Consider the following 13,123-nt stretch of genomic DNA (forward strand, 5'->3'; position numbering starts at 1 on the left):
TAAAAATTTATAACTCAACTTATCCCTTTTACTTGTGTCGTTCTTGTACTGGCTCAACCTGACCTATTTCTTGCCCATACCATACCTAATCATATCATATCCATATTGCGCTTGTGCTTGTGCTCATGTTTGGCCCAACCTGACCTACTAAAGACGTCTATACAGCCATTGCTCAATTCTCATTCTATTTTCTCTTGTATTAATTGAATTAAAAGAAATTATTTTCATTAGATTGTGACTTTCTTTATATAAAATAGATAACCATAAATTAATTACTAATGTTGTTGATTAGTCTTTTTTTCTTTCATTATCATGTAACTATGTGTTAATAATTCATCAACATATGTCGATCATGCACAATTGTGGTTAATTATTAGTGTAGATGCCGCTCACAATGTATTAGTAACCGTTAACTATTAATGTATGTACAACTCTTTATAAAACTCACTCAAATCAACAATTGTTAACCATGCACATACACTAATACGCTAGCTATATGCAAATCAACATGTAAATTCACCTACATGCAAATCAACAACTGATAATCATGCACATATATTTAAGTGTATGCAAATCAACAGCTGTCAATCATGCATATACGCTTATATACAAATCAACCGATGTCAATCATACACATATACTTGCTACGCAAATCAACAATTGTCATCCATGTATATACACTTATTCGCAAATTAGTAACTATCAATTTAATCATGCACATGCACTTATACACCCTACTAATGGTTGTTGATTAGTCTCTCTTTCTTTTATAATGTGTAATTTCGTGTTAATAATTCGTGATTTCAATCATAACCCCACTCTCTGTCTTTCATAGTCCAAGGCTCCAAGCGACTCCGGAACACGTGCAGCAACAGCAAGAAAAACTGGCGAGGTCTGTTCACACTTTACAGTTGTGGGCTGTGGACGAGAGAGGCCTGACCCGCGTGACTGCTCTGTCATCTGGCGCGTGCGTTGGCACTTCTCTTTCAGCATGGTAGGTACCACATTTCCAGGTCACCTCACCTAACATCATCACCTACTAATATGACGTCATAAATACAAACTAATTCAACGGCCGTGATTCGTTGAATCACTTCCACTGTGTGAGACATCAAGGACTTGGATGGCGCGGAGACTCCGAGAAGACCAAAGAAGGACAAACCTCCGCAGCACACAATCACAGCTTACTGGCAAAACTGTAAATAAGTGGTCGGAGAGTGGGTTTTCTGTAAATGCATGGACTGATTGTTTATTGCATGCTATATATGCGATTGGACAGAAAAGTGCCTAGTGGCGCATTTTACGGTGCTATCCTTGCCGCCGTATATTTTCATTGATATTTATTTATTTTAATTTTATTATTATATTGAAATCAGTTGCAGGCCCTGTTTGTGATTGTTGTGATGGACCCAAAAGCTGTTGTAGATGACAATTTTCAATCACCTAAAGCAGTTTTGGTATTTGATAAAAAAATGAAAAATTGGTTTGCCCCACAATTCTCAACTCCCCACAGCAAAAATAGAAAGCAAGTTTGTAGGTGCTTTTGAAAGCTGCAGTGAATCACAGCAACAATGAAAATTTTCTTTTACCCATAATATCTTAATTTTAGTAATTATAAATAGTCACAGCAGTTTTACATTACAATTTATCAAACACCTTCATACTACTTTTTATACTCACAACACTTTTGAAAATATAATTTACTAAACACTCAACTGTTCTACTTCACAGTTAACTTTACTTTACAGTTGCTTTACTTCACAGTTTTCTAGTGAAACTATTTAATTTATTTTTTTTTGTTTTTGGTTTTATTACTTTATAGAAGATATTCAGAATTTCAGTTATTATTTATTTTAAAGAAGACAAAGGGTAGTAAGTAAAAGACAGAGAGGTGGGCGAGTTGGCCGAGTCTTGAAGCATAATCATCGTGCATGCATTTTGTGCATTTCTTCCATTTTTCAACTTTGCATGCACACGTCTCCTTCTCCCAAAACGCCAGGTGCCGATCCAGCTCTCCGGTGCCGACACCCAACTTCAACTCCAACCACTTCACCGCTTCGTTTCCCCCAAATTTGCCGATCGAACTCCAATCGCTCTCTCACTGAAAAATCACACTGATAAGCAGACTCACCGTCCCTCTGTCAGTACACAAATGAAGTAGTTCTGGTTCTGTTTCGGTGAAAGTTGCGAGCTTTAGGTTAGCTCCTTTCGTTTGTGTTTCTCTGTTCGGAGTATTGCCGTTTTGGTTGGTCAATTTTGTGTTTTTATTATCGGCTGGTGAATTTTTCGAAAAAAGAAAAAAAAAATTGAGGATTAGATTAGGGATTTTATGTGTAGTAGTTTCCGATTGGATTGAATATTGTTGAAATTTACAGAATTTGAGTGCGGAAATGGAGTCACGCACTTGCATGAACGTTTCTTGCCGGACCTCGACCTCGATCGAATGGAAGAAAGGTTGGGCTTTGCGATCTGGTGGATTCGCCAATCTCTGTCACCAGTGCGGGTAATTCACTACTTTTTTTTATTGATCAATTCGCTGCCTTTTTTAATATTTCTTTGTATGATTTTTTAGCATAATGTTATGGAATTGGACGGCTGTTGATTTGGATGACTCTTTTTTTTTCTTCTGATTTTGTTTTTTAATTCTTGGCTTATTGGAGGTTTTAAGTGGATAGTCTTCCATTTCCACGTTTTGCGCCGTTGTATGGAATTTTGTTTTTGTTATTCTTTGTTTTGTTCACAAATTTACTTGATTAATTTTGCATTTTATCTTCTTACATCTATATTGGTTCAAATAAAAAATGGAATATAACACTTAGTACTCAACTCAATCTAATAATAAACGTGGATAATTAAAATATAATGATGATGATGGTGGATTTAAAAAAATAAATTTCTTCACTACCACTGAATTAAGTGAAGCTACCCAATACAAAGGCGACTAAAGAGTGGGGGTACTGTAATTTTCTGACAAGAAAATATTTTATTTAGGAAAATAATATAGATTGATACACCGCCAAGTGTTGTGTGTGTGTGTCAGTCAGTCTTTGTTTCACCCAATGCTTGAGTTGAAGTCGCCACATCCACAACTCAAGGTCTTGAGTTGTGTGTGTGTGCCAGTTATTGATGTTATATCTTACTAGCTGCAAGTATTCCATACATACTGCAAGGCTTCACCATGTTAAACATTTATGACTTATGTTGTGATGTGAAATTGGTATTGACACAGGTCTTCATATGAGAAAGCAATTTTTTGTGATGTCTTCCACTCAAGAGAATCCGGTTGGAGGCAGTGCGTACTATGTCACAAGGTGAGTATATACCCTACAGTCCAAGAATTTTGTGTTTGGTTTCTGGCCCTCTCCTCACTTTGGCTCTTCCATTGTAAACATTTGCACCTAATAGAATTTGTTCTCTGCAGCGTCTCCATTGTGGATGCATTGCTTCCGAGTCTCTGATTGAACTTCTTGATGCTGGTGGTGTGAAGTGTGTGAAATGTCCACAACGTTCGGAACCTCACCCTGTAAGATCAATTTATATAATCATATCAGCTTTAAAATGCATTTCTGTTGGTAAATTTTACAAATTTATAATCAACAGTCCTAACTTCAAAAAGCATGATAGATATCATTCATATGTCTTTCTTGGTAGAAGAGGTAATATAGAAAACATGGAAGAAAGAAGTGTACATTGGTCTGATTTTGTACAATAACACCAAAGTATTGTGATGTTCTCTATTGTCGCATTACGGTTGGTTATTTCTTGCGTAAGCGTACTATTATAGTGGAATCATGCTTCATTTATCAAGTGTACTCTTGTAGTTGAGTTATTTATGATGATTTTGAAACATATTCACACAGATTGCAAGTGATGAAAAGCCTGATGATGGACATGGCCCATCCAAAATCATTGTGCTGCAATCAACTTGTACAGACAATCAATTAGATGAAAGCAATGTTGAAACAATGAAGCTTATGCCGTTGGGAGATAAGAAAGAGTGTAATGGGCTTAGGAACTTGCTTCAATCTCCAAATAATGATGCAAATGGGTTATTGTGGAAAGTGAAACAGGACGATGTTCCGCCTTCTGTGGGGGAAATTGGAGGCACATGTATGTCAAATTTTAATCAGGCATCCAATGGATCATCTGAAGCTTCCAAAGCAGAAATTTATAAAGAAAACGTAGGGATAAATGATATGTATGAATCACTTCCACACACAAATTTGAGTATGACCCTTGGTGCACCTTTGGGAAATGCAAATCCTTTTCCTGGTGCAGTTGTTGATGAAAGGGAACACAGGAAGGCATCCACTCCATTCCTACAGGGAGCTAGGTCTCGTCATCCTTTTCCAAAGCCCCCAAAATTGGCCCTTGCTGTAGGGTTGGAGGAAAATACTACAGTGGCTTCACATGCACGTGTTGCAAGGCCACCTGCTGAAGGACGGGGACGAAATCAGTTACTTCCCCGCTATTGGCCCAGGATTACAGACCAGGAGTTACAGCAAATATCTGGAGAGTATCCTTGATAATTAGTTTCTTGTTTTTTTCCTTCATACATCACCAGTCCTAAACTTTTGATTGTAATGGTTATCTGCTAAGCCAGACAGTGATTTCCTTAACTGTGATGTCTTCAAGTTCAAATTCCAAAATTGTGCCATTGTTTGAAAAGATGCTGAGTGCCAGTGATGCTGGTCGAATTGGTCGTTTGGTGCTCCCTAAAGCATGTGCAGAAGTAAGTTTTATGGTTTATTAATCCCAACATTTCACTGATATTTGTGGTCATTGTCATTTTCTTGATTGTATATTCTTTTTCTCTTTTTCGGTCGATCATTTTCTTTTATTGTATTCATTACTGTATTTTTCTGTACAAGCTGATGTATCAGTCAAATCTGAACCACCATGTAGGCATATTTTCCTCCTATCTCTCAACCTGAGGGCCTTCCTTTAAGGATTCAAGATGTTAAGGGAAAAGAATGGGTGTTTCAGTTCAGATTCTGGCCTAATAATAACAGTAGGATGTACGTTTTGGAGGGTGTAACCCCCTGCATACAGTCCATGCAGTTGCAGGCTGGAGATACTGGTAATTCTTAGTTACAGAATTTGTTAAGTCATTGTTAATATATTTTTATTTATGTATGTGTGTGTGTGCGCCCGCACACTAGAAGTCCACTTGGGACCATGGACTGCACTACCCCTTCACCCCTGCTTCATTTATGGTGTATTTGGAAAAAAGGAAAAATTTGTAGGTCTCATTTTCTTTTCAAATGATGTTCCAACTGCAGGTGAAGATGCCATATATTATTGATATATATCCCAATACTTGAGGGCAGAGGGATAATTAGTAATCACTTCTTTAAGTGGATGTTTTTAAATTACTTCTTAATATTTTTTTTTTCCAATTATTTTGTTGCAGTGACTTTCAGTCGTATGGATCCTGAAGGAAAACTTATTATGGGGTTCCGAAAAGCATCAAATTCTGTTGCAATGCAGGTAAAAGCCTCTTTCATTTTTCCATATCAACAAAATGGATAATATATTATTAATATGAAAACTATTAAAATAAACAGGATACCCATCTTTCTGCCATTCACAATGGTGCTCACTCAAGTGAAACTTTCTTTTCGGGTGTTTTTGAGAACCTTCCTATAATAAGTGGTTACTCTGGCCTTCTTCAGTCACTGAAGGGAAGCATGGATCCCCATCTAAATGCACTGTCCAAACACTTGACTACAGCTAGTGGTGATATTAGCTGGCATAAATCTGAGAAGCATGAAGGCAGGACAAGGGAGGGGTTGCTGCTGCCATCGTTAGTCGTTCCCGAGAGGAAAAGAACTAGAAATATTGGGTCCAAGAGTAAGAGGCTGCTCATTGATAGCCAAGATGCTCTAGAGCTGAAGCTTACTTGGGAAGAGGCTCAGGATTTGCTTCGTCCACCTCCAGCTGCCAAGCCAAGCACAGTCATGATTGAGGATCTTGAATTTGAAGAGTATGAAGTGAGTGATGTCATTAACGACTTTTCTAATCAGATTTGGAACTTTTTATTTTTTATTTTTTATTTTTTATTTGAATTTTCCAGGTCACTAGGCAATCTATGGTTGATTTGCTTATATTTTTGCAGTTATTTCTAATTTTAGATATCACTTTGATGGTTAAGAGCTCATGTGACTTGTGATAACTGTAAATTTCTGTTATTTAGGAGCCTCCTGTGTTTGGAAAGAGGAGTATTTTCATAGTCCGGTCAACTGGGTATGTCTTTCTTGTACACACACACGCACACACACACACACATATACATATTTAATTTCTTTTCCATAGAATTTTAGTTTGTAAAGTTAATGACTTATCACTTGACAGATCTCACTGATGCACCTATTATGGCACCGGTTACACCATTCTAAAATGATGTCTTCATTTTATTTTTATTTATTTGTAGCTAGGATAGATGACCTGTCTAGTGGAAATATCAAAGGAGCAAACAGTCTCCTTTGTCATTATGCATTTTGTCTTGTGCTGAAAGTATTAATATAAAATTAATAAGCTTGACCTTTAGGGAACAAGAGCAATGGGCTGAGTGTGATAGCTGCTGTAAATGGCGAAGATTGCCAGTTGATGTATTGCTTCCATCTAAGTGGATATGTGCTGAAAATGTGTGGGATCAAAGCAGGTTTGCAATAGGTTTCTTCTAGTGGTTTCTTGCAGTAAAAGTAGTGCTTTAATAAATCTTCGCATGTCTCAAACTCTGTCTCATCAGGTGTTTGTGCTCTGCTCCAAATGAATTAACCCCAAGGGAGCTGGAAAGTTTTCTCAGACTGAGTAAGGGTATGATGCAACCTTATTTGTCTATTAATTTTTAAGGATCCCATAACACATGCTGCTTAGTTTGCTTTATCAAAAAGTGTTATCATTTATGTAATGTTGTAATCTGCTTAGTATCCATAACCTGTGGAACTTTGGGCTTTATAAGCTCACCCATTATGGTCTGTATTCCAATCTTTCAGTAGAAAATCAAAGTATAAAATTTCTTTTAGACCATATTTAGAAAATGTTTATATCAATTCAATGTATTGTTTCATAGAATTCAAAAAAAGGAGAATAGCAACATACCCGAGGCCAAACCAGGAAAATGAATCTTCTGGCCTTGATGCTTTGGCCAATGCTGCAATCCTTGGAGACAATGTGACTGACACAGGAACTGCATCAGTTGCTACGACAACAAAACATCCGAGGCATCGTCCTGGCTGCTCATGTATTGTGTGCATTCAGCCCCCAAGTGGGAAGGGCAAGCATAAGCCTACATGCACATGCATTGTGTGCATGACAGTTAAACGCCGTTTTAAAACCCAAATGATAAACAAGAAGAAACGTCAATCAGAGCGGGAAGCGGAGATTGCCTATAGAAGCCAGCAAACATGGGGCCCTAGGGATGAAGCAGAAGTGGACAGCACTTCTAGGCATGTATCGCCACACCTTGATCCTTCAGACAATGAGGCCAGGTCTGCAAATGAATCAGAATCCAAGAGCCAAAGCAAATTGGCTGAAACTGGGAAGGGGATATTAGACTTGAATTGCCATCCTGGCCGAGAAGGAGACTTGCAAACAGGGCCAAACCAGGTGAGCATGATGTCTCTTGTTCAAGTAGCGAGCCTTCCTCTTTTGACATATTTGAAACAGAATGGTCTTACCAGCTTGACACCCGAGCAACAGGCAAGTTCAACGTCACATGTGCCGCCACAAGCCCCTAATGAGAGTGAGGAACAACTTGATGAGAATCAGTGTCTTGGTTCTGTTGTTCAAGAGCCGGAAAGTGGGGATGAAGAAAGGCCGGATCAAAGCCAAGATGATCCGTTATGATGAAGTTCCTGTATATTTAGAAAGAAAAAAAATTATTGGCTTCTTTCTTGAATAATTACAGACTAAAGGTCCTTTTTCTTTTGGTTTGAAATATGTTTCTTTAGCTGAGAGTATGATTGTGCGTTACATTATAAATTAACTTATATTAATATACACTTGGTTCTGTTTTAAAAGAACAATAATTGGGATGTATATGCATGGAATTCCTTCTTCCATGTTTCATTATAATATAATTATACAAGCAGCTAGGGAGGATTTATGTCAACTCATTCCCACACATTAGCTGCCTTCAACTACAGCAGGTGGTATGAAGTTGGACGTGAGAGGTAATTCTAAAGTGTCACTGGTGAACCGTCATGCTTTTCCGAATTAATTTGAGCACCCAAAAAAAAAAACAAACTTTGAGGTTTTGTTCATTAAAAAGCATTTGGGCCATAAGATTCGCATCCTTTTTATTCTGGAATTAAGATTCACATTTTCACCTAACACATTTGTAGAGGTTTGTTCCGGATATAACTTGGCAGCCACTGAACCGCATTCGCCCTCTAAGGCACTAAAATAAGGCTCAAATTCAGATCCCCATCTCTTAATTTCATATTTGAACGAAAATTATGTGCATATTTTTTTCTACCCTAATAACAACACCTAGTCTTTCGCCAATTGGAAAGGCTCTCGTGTGCGTGGGTGTTGGAGATAGCAGAGTAGTAAAAGCTTAAACACAGTTAAATGATGCGGACACTTGAAAAGATTAATCTCGTTGAACTGCATTGTAGATTAAAGGGAAACTAGATTAACCCAGTTATAACTAGCATGCACTATATCTACAAAAGGACATTCCCTGTTTCATCATCTTCCGAATTAGGTGGTGGAACAACCACATCTTTATCTTCTATATATTGTGATGAATCACAACGAACAGCAAAAAATAAAAAATAAAAGAAAAGAAAAGATGCACATTATACACAATCAAAATCCTTCGACACTAGCCCTTGGAATTGTTGATGATGATGATGATTTCCGGCTATTCTGCCGGTCTAGCTCCTCCAAAGTAATGGTGGAGGAACAAGCACGCGGAGGAAGAGACATAGGCAGGGCAGGTCGTCTTGTAGGTGAAACGGATGGCCGGGCTCTTGATGGTGGGGAAGGAGAGAAGCTTAATCTAGGTGCAGGGGTAATAATTCCATTAAGACTGGGAGATCTCGACATATGTTTTCCAGAAATTGCTGCTGGCTCTTGCAAAGGAAACCTACATGAATACTTCATGTCTTGTATAATCTTGAAATGCTCAACAACGGTTCTCATGGTGGGTCTTTCTGATGGGTCCTTCTGAAGGCATCTCTGTGCAATGTCGGCCACTGCTCTGGCTGCTTTGGCTGGGAAGCGGCTTTTCAGCTGAGGATCCATGATCAATGACAGTCGACAGTCATCAGCTAGGAAAGGCCGGCTCCACTTAACTAAATTCCTCTCTTCCTTGGGATGACGGCTGTCAAGATTCCTTCGGCCAGTGAGTAGTTCCAGAAGAACAATCCCAAAACTCCACACATTGCTTTTTGGAGTGAGCATTCCTCTCTCAAGTGTCTCCACTGATAGATTTGCCACTGCCTGCATAATGATAAGATGAAAGGTAATCAATTTGAGATTTACACAGATCATGTTGAACTTAAAAGTTTGCACACGTGAAAGCACAGATAGAAACAATAGTGCCCACACTTTAATACAAAGTTTCGAGCCTAATAACTGATCCAAAAAAAGAACATTAATGTAAACAAAGTGAAAAAACTTACAACAGAATTATTAGAGATCTCTGTCTCGGGAATTTGGCCGACACAACCATATCCTGAAAGCTTTGCGCTAAAATCTTTATCAATCTGTATGTTGGCAGTTGAAAATTCATTGTACATTGCCTGTGGATATGATAGGTGATTCAGTCAGTCATCACACAAATGCACGGGTACACACAATAAAATGATCTATTAAAAAATTGAGTTGCTTAAATTTTGAAATATCATGAGCATTTTGACAAAGGTGAGTGTGTAGAAATTGATACATTTACTAAATTTAAGGACAACTTGAAATTTCAACTATATAATGCAAGCAAATGTTCTGATTACCTGGAAAGGCCCTTCTTCATGCAAGAAAGTAAGACCTTGTGCAGCACACAAAGCAATTTTCATTCTTGTATTCCAATCTATTGGGGGCTTATCAGATCTTCCATACAAAAGCCGGTCCAAACTTCCATGAAAGAGCCTCTCATAGACCAACATTTTCTGATCTGAACCCTCGCGTGCATGGAAACCAAGCAATTTACAGAGGTTTGGATGTTGTAAAGATGCAAGGGTGTTTACCTCATTTATGAACTCCTTTAAACCCTGAAAATCAGAGACATAGTGATATTATATCACAAAGCTCAATATTTAGGAAGAATGCACTAAACTCTTGGCTCTCTAAAACATCTGAACTGTAGAAGCAGAGAGGCAACATCGTACAACATGCTTAGGGTTACACTGTTCTATAGCGTGTAATCACACATGCACATATAAATCAAGGAAGATAAATGGTACAGAGATGCAAAGTGGTAAAGAGATGCAAATATGCTGAATTTACAATACCATCATTCCACTGCATTCATACATGTCATCCCAACTTAGAAAAACTAATGTACTAAATTTTGAATTACATAAACTGTATAAACACGAGATGCTTCTTATATTCTCACTTACCTATGCTATGGTGAATTTAATTTTATGTTTTTCAACACCCTGAACATTGCACACCAGCCTATGATTGCATAACATACTAAAAGAATACAATCTGAACATTCATCCATAATCAAAACTAATTTTCAACATACAGTTATCAGCCATTACAAGGAAATCAGGGACCAATAACATGAGAAGATTGTAACATTCATCCTAATAAACTGAATTTATATGTTACCTGAGTGGATGGGTGAAGGCGAGTAACAGTAGCTTCAAATTTTTTTGAACTTGATGATGAATCATCTCCAAAGGAAGCTTTATATATAATGGAAGAAAGGCCTTCCGACATGCATCGGTCGGAAGAAAAGTGGTGGCAAGCTGATGCTATTTCTTCATATAAAAAGTTTCGTAGTGTTCCAGCAGGTAGTGTTCCAGTAGGAGGTGTTCCAGTAGGAGGCAGTGGCAATGGGCCAGAAGCATAGAGAGGGCCGCTAGAGGTCACTGATTTAAAGCTTCCTGTAGTCCTCAGAGCAGCCACACCCTGCGGTGATGGAAGAGGAAGAGGTTGTGGAATTGGGGTCAGTTCCTTTATCACTCCAGCCCGGTACTTTGACTCTTCTGGTTCCTCATATTCTGATGAGAGAGCATCTTGGTCTGCTGCATCAAGGGTTGATGGAGCAGATAATGCCCGTGTTCTATTGTTGGTGACTCTATTAACTGGTTGAATAGGTTTCACTCTGTTCCTGAAACTCGGGGGCGCAGACTGTAGTGAGCGGGTTGGGATTTGGGGTTCAGGTAATGTAGCCGGTGTTTTCTCTGTAGGGACACGTTTAATATAAATAGTCTGCTCAGACTTTTTCTTCTTGCTCTTCAAAACTGTGAAGCACCCCATATTATGTTCACAACTTTAATTTGTACTTAGGTGGGTTATTTTTCTGAGATAGAAAAACAAAGTGCATATATTAGCTGAAGCTTAAAACTTACAGAATATTAGAACTTTATATGTACCAAAACTAAACCAATAAATCAAAACGAACTCTATGAAGAAAATTTATGTCCACAATCACATTAAACTTTGACTGGCAGATATCAAATAAGAAGCAAGAACCCAATTTTACTGACTCATTGAAGGAAAATTCATCTTCACCATAAACGGATGGTTAATCCAAGTTTCCCAGCTACCAAAAAGGATAAGCCTCCAATTTCCTACAGTAAGGTTCTGAAACAGATACGTGTTACTCCACCTTCTTATCACTGGTGTGGTTGATATTCAACTTAAAATCTAGTAATTCATTCCTTAATATTGCCATTACAGTCGGCCTTTTGCAACTAACATGATGAGGAAAAAGTAAAACCCCTCTTTATCCCACCCGCAACACTTTAATGCCCAAATCTTCCAAATGCCAGCTTGGCAATTACATATGTTCTCTACCAACTGAATCGAACTATGAATCCCGTAACATTTCTTACTCTTTTCAAAAACCGAAAAAATACCCATGAATCAGCATCCACTCATCTTCACAAGAACACCAAGCCCAGATCCATAAAACCCAAAATAGAACAAAATAGAACAAATAAAAACCAATAAATCTCAGTTGGATTATCATTAATGAGCTCAAACAAAATTACCCATTTACACGATAAAAAGCAAATCGGCCGCAAACGAACAAAATAACTAACAGACAAATCAAGCCCACCAAACAAGTGCCTAGAATTCTCAATAAAATCTAACCCAGAAAGAAAGCCACCCAACCAATTCACAGTTCAAAGTTTACAAACAATTTAAAGAGCAGGAAAATGAAAAAAAAAGTAAGCCAATTAAACCAAAATTAACAGAAAAAATACCAGCTTTCATGCAGCTTCGAATGGATTGAGAAACGGATGGCGGAATTTGAATCTGTGGCTTCGATTTGGTGAAGAAAAGCCTTCCCAAGTCAAAAAGAAAGCAGATTGGTAAAGGCTGTGAAGTGAGAGAGATTTTTGAGAGAGAGAGAGAGAGAGAGAGAGAGAGAGAGAGAGAGAGGGAGAAGGAGAAGGAGAAGGAGAGGGAGAGAGATAAAAGTAGACAAAAGATGTGGGGAATATTGGAATTGAGAGGAGAGAGGGAGGGAGAGTCTCAAAGAGGGAATGGAGCCCAGTGAGCAGTGGTCAAACCTACCAAAAATCGATATTAAATTAACATTAAAAAGTATCACTATTATTATCCTTAAAACAACAGAATTGGCTTTCTCATTCTTTCTTGACGATTTTGCCCTCCAGATTCTTATATTTTTTCCCTTCACTGGAAATGTCATGGACCTACCAAATGATTTGGATTGCCCTTGTTTTTTTTTAATTTGGACATGAGAGTATTTTCTTACACTTGACCACGAGAACATGCAAGAAGTGGAGAAAAAAGTGTTCTATTTGCACACCTAATCCTCTCTTCATACTCTTACAGTGTGTTTGGCTGCATGAAAAAAATTTGGGATTTAAAAAAAAGTTAATATTTCACGCATGAAAAATTAAAAGTTATTTGTTTGGCCAGATTAATAGGAAAACTCACAATTTATAAGAGAAATATTTGTGAAATT

The 13,123-nt window shown here is 37.9% G+C and overlaps 2 protein-coding genes across 3 annotated transcripts; one reads left to right on the forward strand and one right to left on the reverse strand.

Annotated features, from left to right (window-relative positions):
• The first annotated feature begins 1,901 nt into the window (after positions 1–1,901).
• Positions 1,902–7,964, forward strand: LOC147281304 (HSI2-like 1). Of its 2 annotated transcripts, none has more exons than XM_086247756.1 (13): positions 1,902–2,197; positions 2,376–2,503; positions 3,230–3,311; positions 3,422–3,523; positions 3,861–4,516; positions 4,636–4,732; positions 4,906–5,080; positions 5,414–5,490; positions 5,568–5,993; positions 6,197–6,246; positions 6,551–6,664; positions 6,752–6,819; positions 7,076–7,964. In XM_086247756.1, the coding sequence occupies exons 2-13, from the start codon at positions 2,391–2,393 to the stop codon at positions 7,849–7,851; spliced, it is 2,736 nt and encodes a 911-aa protein (XP_086103882.1). In that variant the 5' UTR covers positions 1,902–2,197; positions 2,376–2,390; the 3' UTR covers positions 7,852–7,964. The 2 variants fall into 2 exon arrangements, with proteins under 2 accessions (XP_086103882.1, XP_086103883.1); XM_086247757.1 differs by having other exon boundaries at positions 5,676–5,993.
• A 639-nt stretch (positions 7,965–8,603) lies between these two features.
• On the reverse strand, positions 8,604–12,583 carry ATSIK (Protein kinase superfamily protein). Its single transcript, XM_086249295.1, has 5 exons — positions 12,396–12,583; positions 10,789–11,485; positions 9,963–10,220; positions 9,636–9,755; positions 8,604–9,453 (listed from the first exon to the last, which is right to left on the reverse strand). Exons 2-5 carry the CDS (start codon positions 11,440–11,442, stop codon positions 8,818–8,820), a joined length of 1,668 nt encoding a protein of 555 aa, XP_086105421.1. The 5' UTR covers positions 11,443–11,485; positions 12,396–12,583; the 3' UTR covers positions 8,604–8,817.
• Positions 12,584–13,123: the final 540 nt, after the last annotated feature.

Source organism: Dryas octopetala, chromosome 6 (assembly GCF_963921425.1).
Source record: "Dryas octopetala chromosome 6, drDryOcto1.1, whole genome shotgun sequence".
Lineage (NCBI taxonomy): Eukaryota > Viridiplantae > Streptophyta > Magnoliopsida > Rosales > Rosaceae > Dryas > Dryas octopetala.